The 20,625-nt window shown below is 42.6% G+C and overlaps 1 protein-coding gene and 1 long non-coding RNA gene across 2 annotated transcripts; both read left to right on the top strand.

Moving 5' to 3' along the window:
- Positions 1–985: 985 nt before the first annotated feature.
- On the top strand, positions 986–15,825 carry ldlrb (low density lipoprotein receptor b). Its single transcript, XM_052084149.1, has 18 exons — positions 986–1,178; positions 5,502–5,621; positions 6,139–6,261; positions 7,085–7,462; positions 7,785–7,907; positions 8,471–8,593; positions 8,828–8,950; positions 9,034–9,162; positions 9,267–9,438; positions 9,870–10,097; positions 10,165–10,283; positions 10,361–10,500; positions 11,387–11,528; positions 11,613–11,765; positions 11,870–12,055; positions 14,024–14,098; positions 14,185–14,342; positions 14,759–15,825. The coding sequence occupies exons 1-18, from the start codon at positions 1,124–1,126 to the stop codon at positions 14,795–14,797; spliced, it is 2,586 nt and encodes an 861-aa protein (XP_051940109.1). The 5' UTR covers positions 986–1,123; the 3' UTR covers positions 14,798–15,825.
- Positions 15,826–18,146: 2,321 nt separating this feature from the next.
- LOC127613233 (uncharacterized) lies at positions 18,147–20,564 on the top strand. The gene is made up of 2 exons (XR_007966113.1): positions 18,147–18,423; positions 19,380–20,564. It is a non-coding gene; the product is annotated as an uncharacterized LOC127613233 (long non-coding RNA).
- Positions 20,565–20,625: the final 61 nt, after the last annotated feature.

The following is a 20,625-nucleotide window of genomic DNA, read 5'->3' as shown; positions in this document are numbered from 1 at the left end:
TGACTTCTCTGTGCAACTCACTCGTGCCAACTATGCCGGACTCACAGCTCACAAACTAAAACTATTTGGAAGCGTTACTGAGGCTCATGAAATATTAATTGTTGGCAACAAATTGACTCTTATTGCGAAAAAGGTGTATGAGTCACTTCCAGGATTATGTTTTTTTAATTAATTCGAGGAATCGCTGCAGAAGGAAACGGTTTAAAATGTTTCACCAATGAAAGGTGCTGCTCGAGTAATTGCAAATGTACTTCAATTGATTTGCCAAGATAGCTAGCTACATAGCTCGGGCAAGCCTCCCCTTAGCCCTGGGAGATAAAACAACTTGGCACTGTACCTGATAATGACTAAATTACGCTTTTCCCAAAAGTGTTGTGCTTTTCATAAAGGTGGAAATGAAATCAGATTAAAATATAAATACATATACAAAACTGTGACATTTATCATACATGGCCGTGAGCTCAGCCCAGGTGAAACAAGGCAGTGCTACACCGGAACGAGAGGGTGTTCCAGCCTTGTCAGAAATCTGTGCAGTCTCAATTAATCCCCTCCAGTATTTTGTTGTTTAAAATAAATGTTCAATTATTTTCTTAGCCCTTTACGTGTCAATCAAGCCCCACTTTACCACCTGGAGAGAAAAAGAGTTGGGGCTGTACCTGCCCTAAATCTCTGAACCTGGACTCGCCCCTGGTAACAGTGTATGCGTGCGTGCATTTGTGTGTGTGTGTGAGATTATTTGTGGACTCATTTTCACTTTACTTACAATTTCGTTGTAACTACTGGATAACAATGACAATAGAGACTATTCATTTGGTGCGTAACGAGAAAAACGTACGCTTCAAGGTTGCCATTGCCAACTCTTCGCCTCCTCCCCAAGGGAGGGCCCTGGTGTCCGATTTCAAAGATCACGCCACTGCTGAAACTCCGCCCTCTACGCTGTCTTGGTTGGAATATTTAAATTGCGCCAAGGCTCTCAGAGACGCTTTTGCTGCTTACGCGCCGCCGCCGCCAAACACCAGAGTCCCCCCGCTGCAGTGTACCGGTATCCTCGCCCCGTCCTCCATTGGAAGCACCAGTGACATTTCGCCTCGTTCGAGTGGAGAATAACTAGCGAGTGTCGGATATGTGGCGACTGTGCACGTGCCTCCTGATGCTTATTAATTGCTCGGCAATAACGGGTGAGAGCCTGACACACACGCACACATCGTTAATGTCACTTGTTCGTACGAGTTGCTTGCATGTTAATAGATGAATGGAATAAGTAGTTTTTTTCTGGGTACTAGAAAACGTAACTCCGCTTGTGCTTTAAAGATGTGATTTAAGAAAAGAAAAAGAAATGAATGATTTCGCCACTCAGTTTTTGGGCTTCCGGTAGGCGGGGCTGTGTAGCTTCCTGCGTCATGATTGGTACATGGAAATAGTAGAAAGTCTGAATTTCTCTGTGGGCTAAAATAATGTGTGAGAGAGAATTTGCGAGTACGTGTGTTATTGTGTTGAATATGAGCACGTGTATTGACCCTATAAATCAGTCGTGTCCATTTTTTATTGAAAAAGGTTTTAAGTGGAATGTGACGTGTCATTTTTGACAGATCCAACTAACTTTTTGCTTTGTCATCAATGACATCAAGCTGAGAGAGTGTATTTTCCCTTTGTAATTGGTTTGATATTCTTATGTTGGCCTGTGTGGAAAAGGGGTGCCCATTTCACATAAGGACATATTTTGACGAACAACCCTAGAAACTATTTAGAAACAAGGGATTAAATATACTGCTTACCATTACGGTAAATATAGTTGTGATCGGTGGGAATCCGATCTATTTTTCTCTTTCAGCCATCGTTCTCATCTCAACTGTTATGACGCAGTGTTGTACAGCGACACTGTGTGTTATGATTTGAAAAAATGTCTCATTATCAAACGGTTGTTGCTGGTACATTGTTGGACATAGCACTTTGCTGACCAAGTTGGTGCCTTAATTTCACGCCGCTAACACTGTTCCTCACCGCCAGACCATGTGTACCTCTCGAATTAATATTTTAAGAAGCACGGCGATCAAATAGTCAACGCCACTGAGGCTAACCGCTATTCCCATCCAACATAATCTTATTTTCACACTCTCTGACCAGTGCAGATGTACTGCTTGAACACTGTGTCCCCCTGTTGGCCAAACATTTTGCTCCAAAAAGCATATTTCAGCTACAGCAGAAAAGTGACAGTCCGCCGAATGGAAGGCGAGATGCCATAACATGATTAGTTGATTTCAAGCTTCAAAGCTTGATGCAGAGTAGTAAAGCTGACTAGTCGACTAAATTATTCAACTCTTAATTTTATTTCATAACTTTTTCATCATTATCATCACCTTTCTTTTCTGATTTGCTTTAATTAAACACTCCACTGCCTTTCAGTGAGGCACAAGGCATCCTTTTTAACTGTGTTTTCTCTTAAATAATAATGAGTCATGCCTCTGAGCCACAACCTGCAGTTTCACCCACCAATTCATCTAACAAGCCCGCTACGTACTGTACGTCAGCCTCAAGTTGGCAAATACGGAAGGGGGTGTGACTCACGTTTTGAATGGAAAAACCACACAGAGAGATTCTTTCCAAGTTGGTTGGTTGTAATTCCACAAGCTCCACATGGTGGAGCTTTTTAATTAAAACCTTGGTGGTGTGTTAATAATCCCACAGCTTTGTATAGTTTTGTCATTTGCCATTTGAAAATAATTTGGGGGCAAAAAATTGACACAAAAGGCCATAAAAAAGGATGGTTGCATTGTGTCATGACATGGCATGTAATTCATTCATTCTTCTTTTCTGTCAGTTTCTGCTGTCAGATAACTGTTATAAAGTGACTCAGCATGTTTGAATTGTTCACTTGACCTTAAATGGCAGCAACGATGGCCAGGTTCCAAGTGTGGGGTCTAAATAGCCTCCATCAATAGAGCGGCCGTCTATGTACTCTTTTATGCTAGCAGCACCCAGCCTGCTGTCAAAATGAAAAAGCAGTAAGTGTGGTTTCACACGGTACAGGAAATCATGTGTTTCATGTGAGCTTCAATAGGAAGGCAATGCGACATTAAATAGGATCAATTGTTGGTTTCAATCCTTGTTTGGATAAAACATACGAGTTTCACGCAATATATGGTCAAGCTTGTTACTCACTTTAGCCGTAGGTCATATCAATGAATCCCTTTTACATTGATGGTAATGTCAAGCAGTTTTTAGTGAAGAATAAAGAAAATGTGTATTTTTCGTCTTTATGTGAACACTGTGCATTTAGTCAACTGCTCTTGGCTACGTTAACACATCATGTAACGGCAATTCATATTGGGAATTCCCTCTCCCCCCGCCCCCAAAATCAGTTGGCGAGACCTGTCACTCGTAAAATCTTATGACACACTGTATGTGTCAACAAATCATTGAGCGCAAGCTTTCACAGTACAGTTTATCCCGCCCCCATCCTGCCGTGAGCCTGTTGTAATGGAAAAGCAACAGAGGCCGTGTGGTCTGCGGTCAGGCGTAGCAGAGTAGTGTGCCGTGGGGCTCTTTGAGGTTAATGGGGAAGCGGCATAAGATTAACACTGATGCTTAAGCACTCAAACACAAAATAAGACAAGGATGGGAGCCCCGAGTTTCTGCAGTGACCACACGTGACATCGTCCCGTCAGCATGGTTTTATGTGGTGGGTTTTGGGGTGCAACTGTTTTGTATGTACGAGACACACGGGGCTAACTTGGTCCTCAGTCGTTTTTCTGACCCTTGATCCATTTCACGAGGCCACAGGGGGAAGATTAGTGATGAAAAATGACAACGTTGGCCTTGTCTGTTTTTTCCTTTCTGTGAAACAAGGCCTCAGTCTTGAGTTTAGTCGTGCATGACTTTTCGGCGGAAGGCAGGGTGGGTTTTGGAGCCGCTGCAAATGTTGTGGTCTGTTTGTCAGTGTACATTAACAGAACAGCTGCACTCACTTTGGAAAGTATTCCTGTAAATGCTAAAAGGCTTCCCGCTCGACTTTTGCGTCACATGTTGGTGGGATCGAGGTTTGCTTCAAAGCAGAGGAAGGGGGGGGTTGTTAAAATGTTTTTTTTCTGGATAAAATTGTTTCTCTTCGCTGGTAGTAAAGAGAAACTGATATCTGATATCTGAAAATATTCCTCAGTTTCAGTATCAGTCAGCGAGCACTTGCCGTCTGGTTACCTTGGTGACATTGTTGTGGCACCAATCAGCAGCCAGTGGTGTGACTGGAATTCCCTCCGTTTTATATTCTTAAAGGGCCAGTGCGGTGTGTTCCACAAGTGAAATGTCATAAGCCCATACCCTTGATGAACAAATGTCAATAAATGGACCACGCGAGCAGCACGTGAATGATTTTGGTGTTCACCAAGCTTTAAGCTGCAGGCTTGCTTTGGTGTGACGATCTGAGGGCATGACCTCAAAACTTGGAAAAAAAGCGTGATTTCTGAGGTTGAACAAAAACAAAGTGGAGCTGGGGGGCTATTTTTACATGCCGACAACTATAGTGAAGCCTACCACACGATGTTATTCGTTCAGGTTGTACGATTGCCTCATAAAACCGGAACAGGCAATGTTTTAGGTAACATTTCAACATCCAATGAATTTACTGGTACTTGCTTACAATGGCTTGTATTTATATCTTATAATTTTATATTTATATGATACATTTATATACATTCATGTATATTATAAATATGTATTTATATATACAGGTATATATATTATTTTTATAATTAATATTTCTTTATATACTTTTTGTTCTTCTGCTTCTCCCTTTGATAATTTTGCTGCTGTAAAATGGGAATTTCTCCATGGTGAGACAAATAAAGGTTTTCTTGTCTCATCTTCAGCAACAAAATACTCTTCAAGCTTTCTCTTAAATTGCTTGACAACTCGGGCGAGTCGTGCTGTCGTACTTCAGCAGTCTCACTGAACTTAATTCTTCCAAGGTTTGCTGCATGACAGTGGTTCAAATTGAAGTTGTCCTGCAAGGCTTGGAGTTTGGTTTTGCCAATGCATTTCAATATTTCCGCAAATGTTTTCTTTTGATTCGACACAAAAATGCATCTGAGAAAACATACTGCCGTGAGGTTGAAAGTCAAAGACTTTGGACAATTTTAAATTCAACCGGGTCCTTATAACCGATGTATCAAAATAATTACAGATGAATTTGATAATAAGTTGTCGCACCTTTACTTTTTTTCAAGCTATTGTGATGAGTATAAGTAGCAGGGTAAAGCCAATCGTAAAAGGTGTCGTTTTCACACTTTCCGGTAATCTGAAGTTCAGTGACCTTTTGATTATCATTTTGATCCTGTTTGCCAAGTTAAACATGACAACATTATCAGTATTATTGTGTGTGAGTGTGTGTGTGTGTGCGCGTGTGTGTTGACGTAAGCTCATGTTACTACCACATGCACGTATGCAGTATTGATTATGTTCTCATTGGTTTAGCTTGCTCATTTTCTTTCTTCTTCATCCACATGCAGCATATGAATGCAGTTCCACTCAGATCAAGTGTGCGAACAGCCGTTGCATCACCCGCAGGTGGGTTTGTGACGGCACTGACGACTGTGGCGATGGAACCGACGAACTGCCAGAAACCTGCGGTAGGTTTTTACCTCCTTCTTGTGTCAAAATTTTTCATCCATCCATTTTGTAATCCACTTCTAATCACGAGGGTCGCGGGCGTGCTGGTGCCTATCCCGCCTGTTTTCCGACAGTAGGCGGAGTACACCCTGAACTGGATGCCAGCCGATCGCAGGGCACACACGAGACAAACAAACATTTGCGCTCACACACACCTCGGGACAATTTAGATCGTTCCATTAGCCTGCCACGAATGTTTTGGGATGTGGGAGGAAACCAGAGAACACATTTTTATCAGCCTGGACTTTCCATGATGTAAAAGGTTGTATCAGTGAAATAATGAAATGTGGATCCCGTTATCGGATGAAGAAGATTTGTAGCCTCCACTCGAGTCTAGCTAGCTAGATGGGGGGGGGGGTTCCATTTCTATTTTTCTTCGTTTGTGTTTTCGGGGCTTTCTGCCTATCTGCCAGTCTTCCCCACTAGTTCATTGCATTTCAATGAGTCAAGTCATTTCCTTCCTGTTTGGTTCCTCAGAGGCCAGAAAGTGTCTAGCGTCAGAGTTTAGCTGTGGTGCCCCCCAGCATGTGTGTGTACCGCAGAGCTGGCACTGTGACGGCAAAGCGGACTGTGAAAACGGCACGGACGAGGAAAACTGCAGTAAGTTACCCACTTATCTGCTTCGCAGATAGCGAACACACACAAAGTATAGATACAGTATACTTGAATAGTTTTTTGGGGTTATTATTAATTATAGCAGTTATCTTCACAACTAGTGAGGATGGTTGCTCTACATCAGAGTAAAATATTTTTTTATTTTAATAAGTAGGACAAGATAGGTCACGTAGAAGAGTTCAGTTTGCATTATTTGTCAATGCATGGTTCAGTATGGTTTTCCTTTCTAATTCGAGCTCTTTTTTTTTTTGACGTCGTAATGTAAACCCAATTTACAAGCATTTTTATTGTAGGCTTACTGTCAAGTTGTTTATGTCGGCTTTGTGGGAATCCAACGTCGTCTCCGTGTTCTGTCCTGAACTCTTGCCCTCATTGGTTGCCTGCATTTGTTGGAGGCTTTCTATTTTCACATCTGACAAATGACCACAGAATCCAACATTTTTGACTGCTCGTAATTATCTCTGCATTTTCACTTGAACACGACACCCCTTCATCACAAGCTGGCCTTGAAAAATACTCTCTTATCCCAGAAAGGGAAATGCTGCTTTATTCTGTGTGGCTCGCATTATACGTCACACAGCCTGTATATTTTGAAATACGCTATCGTAATTCTCTCAAAAATGATGAGACAACCACAGTAATAAACTATTGTCAAATACTTCTGTGGCAGTGTCACATAAATGTGAGCAGAATTATCTTCTCAGTCGATTGCCCCTATTATCAAGTAACTATGAAAACTAGCCAGATTAGCAGTGTGTTAGCAGAGTGTTCGCATTCACCCAACTTCTTGCTCCCTCCTCAACCGCAGTGGCAAAGGAGTGCACGGCCCAACAGTTTCGCTGTGCTTCCGGCGAGTGCATCTCCGCTAGCTTCGTGTGCGATCACGACAACGACTGCCCGGATAGCTCCGACGAAGCTTCCTGTCCGAAACCCACCTGTAGCCCGCTCACCTTCCAGTGCAACAACACGGCGTGCGTTTCCAATATCTGGCTCTGCGACGGCGACAAAGACTGCAGCGATGGCTCGGACGAGTGGCCGGAGAACTGTGCCGACAAGCAGCCCCGCAAGGAGGTTGTGGCTTGTCGGGATCACGAGTTCCAGTGTGCTGATGGAGAGTGCATTAACGGGGGGTGGCGCTGCGACGGGAGCGCCGAGTGTTACGATCACTCGGATGAAGTCAACTGCAGTGAGTTAATGAACGCATTTTCCGACCATTTTAGTTTTCATGACGTCCTCAGAAGGCCTTACAAAATTCTCTCTCTAAAGTGTGATGCAGCCATTGAACCAAGATCAAAGTTTTTCTTGGCTAATATTGATGATAATTTTTAAACGACTGAAGGTAAATGCGAGTCAGCTAAATTTGTGCAGCTGCTGCGGCCCAAACCGAAAAATCTGGAAAGATTAGAAAAACGTGATACTAAAATGATTTTAGCATTGCATGGCAAATCCTTTGTTACTTTAATCTCAGTCTTTTGTTATTTCATGTTGTTCTTTTTTTTTTTTTTTAGCTCATCCCACCTGTTCCCCAGATGAGTTCCAGTGTAGCGACGGCACTTGTATCCACGGCAGCCGTCAGTGCGACAAAGTGCATGATTGCCCAGACTCCAGCGATGAGATCGACTGCCATGCAGGTGACTCTTTTAATAGTGGAAGCTGACTGTTTTGTTTAGCAACCTGGAAAGCGTTTAGATTCTTCCGAAACGTCCTGGAATTTTTCCATGTTGAATGCCAATGGTGGAATAGATCATTAAAAGGCGTCGTTTGATATGAAATGAATTATATTTAGTCATAGTGATATCGAGTCCTTTAGCAATTAGATCCTTGTTCATTTACATATTAATGTACAGTCAGAGGTTGAGATTCAAACCACCAACCCTTATGCTAATGGTAAGCGGCTCCACCAAAGTCCAGGTGAAATAACGTGAAGTCATGTTCAATTGTATCGAAGTGAATGAGGAATTTTTCATGTACAATATTTAATTGTGGGAAAACTATAGGCATGTGAAAAACAGTAGCCTCGAAAGCCGTGAATTTTTGGAGTTTGTTGAACAGTGTAAATCGGATGTATGATGTGGCAGTACACGTTCGTTTCAGCATTCGCACACTGATATTGGTGTAGAATAACGTGTTAAGGCTGAGGCTTTCTCACAATGCCTGCTGCTTTTATACTCACGCATGCGCTTTTTCTGCCTAGAAAACGTGTGCGATGGCCCCGCTCAGTTCAAGTGTAGCAGCGGCGAGTGCATCAGCATGGCCAAGGTGTGCGACAAGCAGAGAGACTGTCGAGACAGTTCAGATGAACCAGTCAGACAGTGTGGTGGGTGTTCCCCTTGCTGCTCTCTTTCTCACTTTTGTTCACCGTCTCAGCTCATCGGCTGGATAATCTGACCGGCTTGTTTGAAAGAGTAATTTGAGGAAAGGTTTGTCATTACCGGAGACTTCAGTCATTAAAGAGCTGGGTCACATCGTCTGCCTTGACAAAGATAATTATACTCTCATAAGTAGTCATTGAACGTCGTGTTCATTGGCGTGCCTTTGTGGGTCTCCGCAGGTCGCAACGAGTGCTTGGTCGGGAATGGCGGATGCTCCCACGGTTGCATCGATCAGAAGCTCGGCTACAGCTGCTCCTGCCCTGTTGGGTATACATTGAAGGCAGACAAAAGAGGTTGTGAAGGTGAGCGACAGGGAAACGTGGCTGTAGGATTGATGTATGCATGAAAGCTGACCGCAGCCTTTTGACCTCGTCACCACCTGCAGACATCGACGAATGTGCAGAGCCCGACATTTGCAGTCAGATTTGCATCAACGAGCCCGGCAGCTACAAGTGTGATTGTAAAGACGGCTATGAGATTGACCCTGTCAGCAAGAAGTGCAAAGCTGTTTCAGGTAATGCTAGAAAATGTGTGCATCACACTTAATTAATCAGACCGAAATGGAGATCACGTTATCATATTGTCATCACCCCCCCCACCCCCCAACTGTCTTACTAGGCACCACGCCCACACTTTACTTCACTAATAGGCATGATGTGAGGAAGGTGACGGTGGATCGCAGTGAGTACATGCGTGTGGTGAGTGGGCTGAAGAACGCCGTGGCTCTGGACATGGACATGCCAAACAAGGTCATCTTCTGGTCCGACCTTTCGCTCAAGAAAATCTACAGGTGAAAATTCACATCCAGTCATCTGCCTTTGGTCAAAGAGTCATAGTCATCTGCTGGGTCACAATTTTATTTGGCTTCTTTGTTATTCCAAAGACAGTTTCATTAGGGTTGAGCTATTTTTTTTATTGAGTCACTTTATCATAGGTCATGCAATATTATCAACGTATTATAATGCTTTTGGGATTTATTCAATTTTATTTTTCCTCTGTGTTTTTTTTTCCTTCCCAAGGTCCTGTTCACATGTATTTTTTTTAACAAACAAGCAATAAAATTACAATAACAAATATCAGCTTTATTAACCAAAATCCTTTGGTCTTATCGGTCAGATTTACACCCCCAAAAAAGCCAAATGAACCACAAATTATCAACTTCACTGCAATGTTGATTTGAATTGAATGAATCGCTCAGCCCCACTCTCCTCCCCCTGGCAGCTCCGCGATCGACGCGGCCGCCAACTCCTCCCAGCCCACTGTGGTCATCGGCGATGGGATCGAGGCCCCGAATGGCCTCGCCGTTGACTGGATCCACGGCAACATCTACTGGACCGACAGTTCTTTGCGACACATCTCCGTGGCGACAACAGACGGCCACAAGAGAAAGACACTGATCGCCGACAATCTTCAGAAGCCGAGAGCCATCACGGTGGATCCTGTGAACAAGTGAGTTGAAGGGCTTTGTTGCTGATTGCCGCTGGGCACGATTCCAATCATCGTATGTCTTTGTCAGCTTCATGTACTGGACTGACTGCGGCGAGGAGGCAAAGATAGAAAAGAGCGGCTTGAACGGAGCCGACCGCGTTGCCTTGGTAACGGACAACATTGCGTGGCCTAATGGAATCACCCTTGGTAAGATCGCATCCATCGCTTGTCACTTGAACGCACACAAGATGAGCCATCGTGACCAAGCCAATGTTTCTGGTCAGACCTTGTCAACCAGCGCCTCTACTGGGTGGATTCCAAGATACACACCCTGTCCAGTGTGGACGTGAACGGTGGGACCAGACATGCTCTCATTCTCAGCGAAGAAAAGCTCTCGCATCCCCTCTCTCTGGCGGTCTTTGAGGTCAGTGAAGAAAGCATGTCCGAAAAAAGTTTGTTGACATTGTGCATTGCATTTTTCTTTTGGAGTTACTTTGGTCGACTCAGTTCCCGGGCCGAGATGCTGCCTGACCAGCATGCAATGCCATAATGGATGGCCGAAGCCACCACCAAGTTATAGAAAGTCTTAAGGAGTGACCCCTGAACCCCAAAAGACCTCAGTTTCCTGAGTAGGAAGAGTCAGCTATGTCCTTTCCTAAGTTGCTCTTTAGTTTCACTTGCTTATACATCCTTCCATTTATAATTGGACTTTTTAGTTCTCTTACCCATTTTTAATTTCCTTCAAATCCATGACTTTCCATACATGCTGTAGATGATGGCTCAGTTCGATTTTGAAATGCTGAGTCTGCACTAGGGCGGCCCGGTAGTCCAGTGGTTAGCACGTCGGCTTCACAGTGCAGAGGTACCGGGTTCGATTCCAGCTCCGGCCTCCCTGTGTGGAGTTTGCATGTTCTCCCCGGGCCTGCGTGGGTTTTCTCCGGGTGCTCCGGTTTCCTCCCACATTCCAAAAACATGCGTGGCAGGCTGATTGAACACTCTAAATTGTCCCTAGGTGTGAGTGTGAGTGTGAATGGTTGTTCGTTTCTGTGTGCCCTGCGATTGGCTGGCAACCGATTCAGGGTGTCCCCCGCCTACTGCCCGAAGACAGCTGGGATAGGCTCCAGCACCCCCCGCGACCCTAGTGAGGATCAAGCGGCTCGGAAGATGAATGAATGAATGAATGAGTCTGCACTATTTCTTCATTTGGTTCGGTTTCAATACATTCCTAATGTCTTGATCACATGTCAGCAGAAAGAGACGCAGACATAGTGGTTAAAACACTTTGCGGTTGTGCTTTTGCTATTGAATAGGATAAAGTATTTTGGACGGACACGGGCAACAATGCTGTTTTCAGTGCCAACCGAGCGACGGGAGAGGACATTACGGTGCTGGCCGCTGACCTGTACCAGCCAGAGGATATCGTGCTCTACCATAACCTCAAGCAACCAAGCGGTACACCGAAATCACCACGGTTCAGATCAACACAAAGGAACAAAAACCTTTGTCCGATTCTTGAAACTTTTCTCTCGCTTGTAGGTTACAACTGGTGCACAGAGGGGAACAGTATAAACGGAGGGTGTGAGTTCCTCTGCCTTCCTGCTCCTGTCATCAACCAGCGCTCGCCCAAATACACCTGCGCATGCCCCGATCACATGAGCATGGCACCCGATATGAGGAAATGTGTGGCGGGTGGGCATCTTATTTATTTATTGATTTATTTTTTCGCCACCGCAGTGGGCTGTGAATCAAATGGGCACTAAATCATATTTTCTCAATTTCTCTTTCTGCGTCAGGTTCAGTAACACCTCCAACCATAATCAACAAGAGTGAGCCAGACCACCGGGCCGTTATAACAACAACCTCAACCTCAACAACAATGACGACAGCCAAAGCTGCCGAAACAACCATGACTACCTCGCCCATCCGCCCCAGGAAACCCGACATCTCCCCTGCAGCCCGGCCTTCTACTCCAGCTCAAGGTACGTCACACCTACACTGGCAGTAGCCTCACTCGTGTATGTCCTCAATGGTATAAACCTGCAGAGTCAAATGCTTTCAGTACTTTTTATGACTCATGACAGAAGACAGTTTTCCTCGCTCAGTCAGGGTTTATTCTTTGGGCACAGGCTACATTGCAGAGTATTATGAATCTATTTTTTTAGGAAGTTAACTGTTGCAGAAGTCCCTGCTTGAGCATGGAAATCTGTGGGATTTTTTTTTTGTGATTTGATTTTTTAAAAAATGTTTACACGGTTTACACTTGCGCCTCAAGATACAAATGACCCGACCTACGAGTTTTTCAGGTTATAAGATAAGATAAGATATCCTTTATTCGTCCCACACTGGGGAAATTTACAGCCTCCAGCAGCAAGAGTGTATGTAGAAAGAAGAAAGAGAAAAAAAACAACAAACATCTTTCAATGAAATGCAATATGAACACAAAATGGATAAATTGCAGTACTATTTACAATTTTCCTTCACATCATTTAATTATTATTATTATTATGATTGTTATTTTTTATTTATCAGCCTGACGGCAGTCGGTAGGAACGAGCGTCGGTATCTCTCCTTCTTGCAGCGCGGGTGTAACAGTCTCTGGCTGAAGGAGCTACCAAGTGCTGTGAGGGCGGGCTGGAGGGGGTGGGAGGGACTGGCCATCATAGCTTTTAGCTTAGTTAGCATCCTTCTGTTGCCCACCTCCTCCAGAGTGTCAAGGGAGCAACCCAGGACAGAACTGGCCTTCCTGACCAGTCGCTCCAGTCTCTTTCTGTCCCGGGCTGAGATGCTGCCTGACCAGCAGACAATGCCATAATGGATGGCCGAGGCCACCACCGAGTTATAGAACGTCTTAAGGAGTGACCCCTGAACCCCAAAAGACCTCAGTTTCCTGAGTAGGAAGAGTCGGCTCTGTCCTTTCCTAATCAGGGTGTCCGTGTTTGTAGACCAGTCCAGTTTGTCGTTCAGAAGAACACCAAGGTACTTGTAGGAGGTCAAATGAGCAGTCATTTGGTCCATTTTCATTCAACAAGGTCAAAACTATATTAGTTGTATTGTCAATATTCAAATTAAAATACAAAAACCTCTCGAAGTCCCTTATTGTTTCAGCAGAAATAGTAGATACAGGAAATGGAAAAAATCGCATGCCAGAGATGTTTGTATCACAAGTACACTGCACGATATAGAAACCTGAAATGTTGTGTGTGCATTAACTCTCCTATCCAATCAATCAGCGACGTCATTTGTTATTTTGAGTACCGAGTGGTCATTTTTTACTTTTGAGATCTGATGCATCTTCTCAGCAGTTGAAAACAGATTCGGTATAGGCTAATTAATCCATGAATACAATAATTTGAAAGAGTTTGAGAAAACTAAATCAAGTCAGTTGAGCTGTTTTCATTTATCACATTAGCAGTATTATTTCTTGTTTGCTCTATTTTGCATTCGGGTGTGCTAATTCTGACTTGAGATTTGCAGAACAAATGTTATGCTAAATCATATTTGTGTTATCGCTATTTGAGCAATTTTGCTTCTCTAATGAATATATAATGAACCTATTTGGAAATTATTCTTTTTGTAAAATAATATGAATTAAAAATATTTTTACCCTTCATTTTATATATGTAGTTACCGTGAAAGGATGCAATTGATCCTATGATATGAAATTTGGGCCATGTTTTGAACACACACATTTGTATTTTAAGTAATGTTAATTAATGTTAATATAATATTACATATGAATCAGAAATTGTGTTCATATTGAAGCTGTTGTTTCAGGTTGTGTTTTTGAGGTCACTCAGTATAATGTACGATATTGATATGGATGGAATTGCTTTAATGATCGCCTTGTCGAGTGAAATTTTGCATCGAGATGAACAGACGCGGAGATCGCCAGAGGCCCGTGGCATAAACCCCATCTAACTGAAAGTATTGTTCTCTCACTTTTTCAGTCAACAGACACGCAGATGTGCCTGCAGAGGCGCAGTCGTCTCACACCGCCGCTCTCTACATCGCGATTCCAATCGGTAATTTTAAAATCCTACACGACAAGCTTCCCCTTTCTCGCCTCACGTGTAAAGCCTCCCCTTCGTGCTTTCCTTCCTCTCCGCAGTGGTCATGATCATGTTGCTGTTTGGAGCGGTGTTATTATGGAGACACTGGCGACTGAGGAACACCAACACCATGCACTTTATCAACCCCGTTTACCAGAAGACCACAGAGGACGAGATGCAAATCCGCAGGAACTCTGAAGGCTATGTCCATCTTCAGGTAACGCTCACGCTCATGTCAGCTCAACCCAGGATGGGACAAATTATTTTTCCGACGCTTGATTGTTCATGACTTGCTGCGGTGAAATGGCGTGCAGAGGATACGAGAGCAATGAAATGTTTGTGTATGTGAGGGACATCATTTTGCATGTGCGCATGCTTCGCGGAGTTCGAGTGCACCATGGAAAATTGCCAACTCTTCCCCCCCACATTCACAATTTACAAGGATGCGCTTAGGCACTGACCCACGGTACCATTTCACGTAAATCGGAACTCGGCTGTACCCAAATCGGTCGGTAACCGATTCCTTCAGTAACCGTCCCTACATGTTTCCCACTTTAGATGCAGTCTCCATTTCATTTCCTGTGATGCGCAATGACTCTAAAGTTGAATGTAATTGTCTTTTTCTTTTTGCAGCGGCAAATGCTGAGTACGGAGGACATTGACGTTGCATGATCCCAACATGTCAAAGACATTCGCTTTGATGGTCGGTCGGTTGCTGATTTTCCAGCATGAAAATGAAGCCATTTTTGTTTTTCTAGAATTATTTTATCATTGCTGTCACTTCGTTTGTGACCTCGGCGCAATCCAAAGAAGCACTAGACATTACATGAATGAAGATGGAGGATTGGGTGGGGCATACCTGCCTGCAGTATGCCACCAAGTCAAACCCTCAACATGTCATCAGAATCAAGAATTTCAGAAGACAAAGCTCTTTCTTGCACATCTTTTTTTTTGTGCATGTCTGAATGTAAAGGAGGGAAAAAAAGCCTTTTGCAACTTTTCCATAACATATTTATTCCTGACTGCTGCCTTGTGCTACTGTAAACCGCCCAATGAATTTTCCAACGCATGATTATGTCCATGTTGGGTCCAACAAGATGCAATGTGTGTCAACTCACTGCTGGAGAAGAGGCACGCATTGGACAATGAGGCGGATACACAGAAAATCACTGCCATAATGCAGTGCAAAAAGAGGTCAACCAGAAACGGCAAACAAAGTGCACACCGGCATGTCATTCTACAATATTTATAAAACGTGTACTTAAGCAAGCTTTGTCGCACACCTGGCCTGCTCGTGGACAAGCAGGCAGGCACACGTGTGCAGTGAACATTTCATCTTCGAGGACTGGTTTACAGTTTGTGATGGGCCATGGCATGCAGCTGACATTAAAAACCAATGCCGTGCCGAGTATTTTTAACGAGAAGGCGAAATGGGAGCTGAACTGGCCGAGGAAAGATTTGCGCGACTTCTCTAAACCTTCGCGATCTGTGGCAATGCAGGTGACGCTTGCGGGGCTGAACAAAATGCCAACGGGGTCCACGCTCGTAAATTAACCCATTGAGGCACTTGATTATGCATGCAAGGTCGGACATGTTAGTTCCAGGATTGTCCACGTGTTTGTAGCTCACAAATGAGCACCATTTCTGGTACACCTCCTGTTCCACTCATTCTCCAAAGTGTAGACCATCGTGCGTTGAATCATTCACATCAAAAGTGGAATCTCACTCGTCAACTTAATTCATCGTATTGGCTGGAAACTATATGGCTTTATTCATTCAGGATTCTCACTAAATAGATGCTTTCAATTTGAATTCAAATGAATTACATAATAGACAAAATATTAACTTGAAACTGCTGCACGTGTACATATATAAAGTATCCCTTTCAGGTTTTGTTTACTTGGTAAAAGTGTGTCTGTGCTCTCTCCAGAGAGTGTTGCACACATTTTGTTTTGTGAGGTGTTATGGTCTCTTTCAATGAAGCGTAGGCGGTTTACATTCTAAATGCTTAAGCTGCTAATTTTCCCATTAACCAAAAATGAAGAAGCTGTTTCAATTGAAGATGTCAAATATGACTGTCGGTAATAATGAAAAGAAAAATGTAAATAGTCTGGAATTATTTTATAAAACACTCTGTTGCCTTTTCTGTGTGCGCTGAAATCGGGAAATATTGAAAATTCCTCAGGTTATTTATTAATGGGGTGGATATTTGAAGGTTCCTGAATGTGTGTTGTTGTGCTAAATGCCTATACCTATTCATACTTTGGACATATTTTGAGATTTTATTTGCGGAAATTGCCTCGTTATGTAAAGAACATGGTAAGGTGGGAGGAAATATTGATCATCACTCCGTACTAAAATTTGCATTGCCATTGTCTTACACATACAATATATCTCACACACACACACACACAAATATATACAGTACTGTGTGTGTGTTATATTTCAACTTCTTAGTTATTGTCACTGTGTGAAGTTTAATTTTGAGGCAAAACTACACATTTAATGTTTCAAAAATTGAAACATAAAATGTGTCTGACGTGAATACTTTGAGCTTACTTATACATCTTGGTTCCCAAATAGTCAAACTATACATCTGTTATTTCATCTGTTCACAACTGCGTCTTTTTAAGAGAAAGTGCTGCGTGCAATTAAACCTTTTTGTTTTTGTTTGTTTTTTGAGTGATGACCATCACAATTTGTTGTGGATTGTTAGGGGGTTTTTTTGTATGACTGTGTTTTTCCACTGTGAAAAGTCAGGCACATCTGCTAAGTTGTAAAGCAGAATGTGTCAACTTGTCCATAGTTTACATTGCTTGTTGATTGCTAGTATTCTTCGTCAGGTTATGTTTGTCTTTTTTGAACAATTCAAGAAGTGTCACTGAAATACACTTGTTGTGTGTGTTTGTTTTGTTTTTGACAGATAAAATTTCTGCTATAAAAGGTGTCAACGCTTTTACTGAATCTGTGAAACCGCTTGTTTTAAGCTTAGGGCCAGTAACCAGGTGCCAGATTGTGTGTAATGGTATGCATGGCAGCTCCATCACTAACTAATATCTAACCATCGTCTCATTAATGGTGAACTCCATGCAGAGGGTGATAAAGATTCTGCAATCGGTGCCAATCATATATCCACATTCTTGGAGTGAATTGACATTGTTACTTGTTACTGACAAGACTTTGATCATCCAAAGAACACAGAACAAGAGTCTCTAAACCCGTAAACCTCCTGGTTACCAGTCACTGCAGACAATCGGTCATTCAAACTTTTATTCACATCTATGGACAAAGAGTCATCAATGAAACCACTATGCATGATTGTGGTATGCGGAAGGAAGTACCCATAGAAAATCGATGTAAACAAGGGGGAAAAACAAGCAGACGCCATACAGGAGCGCCTGAGCTGACATTCAAAGCCAGAACTTTTCAACTGTCCGCAAGATGCACTTACCACTACTAGCTCAACATGCTCTCTAAATTGCTGCTTTGCAATTGTATAAAATGTATTGGCGAGAAATATTGTGAGAAATTCACATCGTTATTTTAGGTGATTTCACATACCGGTAATGTAAAAGGGGCGTCGACCCCCCCCCCCCTCCATTTTTTAAACAATAATATATTCGATGCAGCCTCACTAGTTTAAACACAGTATTGTGATTAATATTGCGGGGCCATTTTTATCCATATGAAAGGGCGGCCATTTTGTCACTTGCTGACAACTGAAAATTATGTCACAGGACTCGGGTAACGCCAATCACGGCTCAGCTGTTCCCTGAATTTGATCACGTGGCATCCGCAGGCTGAGTCTTGATTGGTTGTTACCTGAGCCCCAAACAACCGTGATGTCATTTAAGGGCCCAGTCCCAATTATCCCTCTATTGCGCGTTCACGTTGAGGGTGTGAGGGTGTAAATGGGCACTTGGGAGCTCCAATCCAACCTGTTGTAGATGTTTGCCCAGTTGCAACACACCTGGATCAAATGAGGAATTGCTGATGAGCTGATCATATCAATCAAATCAGGTGGGTTGGAGTTTGGGAAACATCTAAATATGGCTGGATTGGGACTCCTGAGGACCGGACTTGGGAACCCCTGGTGTAAATTGTCCCAGTACTCCAAACTGCTCTGTCATCCCGCCCACTTTGAGCCCTTATTCCACACTTCTGCTGAACCTACATTGATGCTAACTCAAGCCAAAGCATATTACCCACAAATCCCTGCTGATTTGACTAAAAAATAACGGGAAAATTGCGACATTTGGTGGAATTCCTTTGCCTGTGCTGAAAGAGTCTTTTCAAGTGTAAGTATTGAATTCTTACATATTTTATCATTTGTATACATCACAGGTGTCAAAGTCAAGTCCCGGGGGCCAGATCTAGCCCGTCACATCATTGTATACGGCGCACGAAAGCAAATGAAGCATGTCAAGTTGGAACTTGACATGCTTGCTAAAATCTGAACTCAAATTTCCAATTGTCATATGTAATCCAAAATATCATCCAAATGTCCGTCTTTTTTTTGTGTGTGTGCTGTGTATGCAATATGAGGAGGTGATTAAACATTTATGTTTTCCCAAAATTCATAATGGCCCTCCATTATTGCAGTTTTGATATCATTTTAGCAGCAAAATTGCCAAAACAATAACTGGTGCTGCCATGTTGGTTGTCTCAGATTCAACACAGTGGCGCGAGTCGATAACTGAACACCCACTGTCCCAATTCTGCAATTTTTGCACACTCATAACCTGTTTTCTCGAACACTGTGTACACTTCTACTATAGGTGTTGAATGAGGACTGGAAGGTTCTGGTACAGCCAGTGGCAAAATGGCTACCCCCAATCAGCATACTGTGTTTACGCTAGGAGGGCCGCATAGAGCATATTATTCAGAAAAGTTTGGCATTGACTTCTACTTTTAAAAAGACTTGTGTGCAATCGTGAAACCAAAATGTCACAGAGAAGTAACACTTGATTCTGCAGACACGCTGCACGTTTTACCAGTTGGAATTGCTGCCTGCATGTGTGCTATGCTGTTAGTCTGGATCCGGCATCCACATTCCACAACCGATTGTTATGCCACTAGAAACAATTGACAAGGTTTTTTTTTTTGTTTTTTTTTTTTTTTTAATCATTCGACTTTATTTGAACATTATGCACAAATGGCACCGTGCATGATTTAGGCGCAATGCCAAGGCTTTGCATCATGCAACATGCATGTGTTTTTACATATCCTAATGAGATTGTGATGTCGTTCCCAGGAGACAATGGGCAGATTCAACACATGCTATACCTGCAGCGCCCGCCCTCATCCTCCTCACCTCATGTCGACGACGACTCCCCATTGGCTGGCTGGCTGCAGGAGTGGGAGGAGACTAATCTCACGCCACTGCATCATCAACGTGGCCCGGGAGTGTCTACAAAGATGAAACGGTTGAAGGTGGGGATGTCAGCTTCCTAACAATGGTACCAATTGTTCTTATGAGAAACTCACAATAAATGTCTGCTTGAGAACCAATCAAGCTCTCTCAACTGAACTGGGGAGTAAATATGCTGTTTATTAACAATTTATCAACAGTTTATTAGCATATGGTCATAATATACCGTATCAGCGGCAGGTGGTGAACGTTATTTCTACAATGGTTCCCAAGAGATGCTTTTAATGGAATGATTCTCATAATGTGGCTGCTTGCGGCATACAGTTCAGTTGTATTTAACTTTTTTAATACAATAAATACAACCATATGTTGTCTTTTAGAATATATATTTTTTAATCTTTATGTGCAACATTTTATACTTTCATCGTTATTCAATTGCCTTTTTTTTTCTTATAGTTAGGCGAAGCCTTTATATTCATGCTTCATTTTGTTACAGTGGCTTACAAAAATAACAAATATACCTTTTAGGGATAAAAGCTCCAATTGTGAAGCAATGGTGCAGAAAGAGGTGTTATGGGCTAGTATCGGTTTCACAATGATGCACCAGACTAACTTTGCTTGTCTCACCTTGGCTGCTTTCAACAATGCATTCTTTGACTAAATCGACTTCAACTAATCTCTTCCGCTTCACACCTACTCTGTTTGTCCTTGGACAACATTCCTGTTCTCTTTTAATTTTTTTTTTTATTGTTCTTGTGTTTTGATTTTGACAGATCATTTAAGAGCAGCTTCTTGGCAGCAGCCACACCAAACAAATAAAATAAAACACCTAACTGGTTTAATTTTTAAAAAAAAGATAATATAGCTTTTGCTTGAAAAGGCAAAAGTAGAGTTTTAAGATTCGTAAAAGGCACCACATTCCCAATTTAAAATCAAGTCAAATGAAATAAAATTCCGAATTGTTGGTTCATTTATGAAAAGCAAAAGATGAATCATGTTTTGCATTTTTGCTAACAAATATTCTGTCCCGGCCAATTCTGTAAAATAAAGGTGAAAATGAAAAAACAACACGACTCACAATTTCAATTCAGAAGTCTTTAATCAATGTGTTTGTATATGACTATATGTG

The sequence above is a fragment of the Hippocampus zosterae genome, chromosome 13 (genome assembly GCF_025434085.1).
Source record: "Hippocampus zosterae strain Florida chromosome 13, ASM2543408v3, whole genome shotgun sequence".
Lineage (NCBI taxonomy): Eukaryota > Metazoa > Chordata > Actinopteri > Syngnathiformes > Syngnathidae > Hippocampus > Hippocampus zosterae.
The sequence above is the reverse complement of the archived record's forward strand: the minus strand, read 5'-3'. Positions and strand labels throughout refer to the sequence as shown.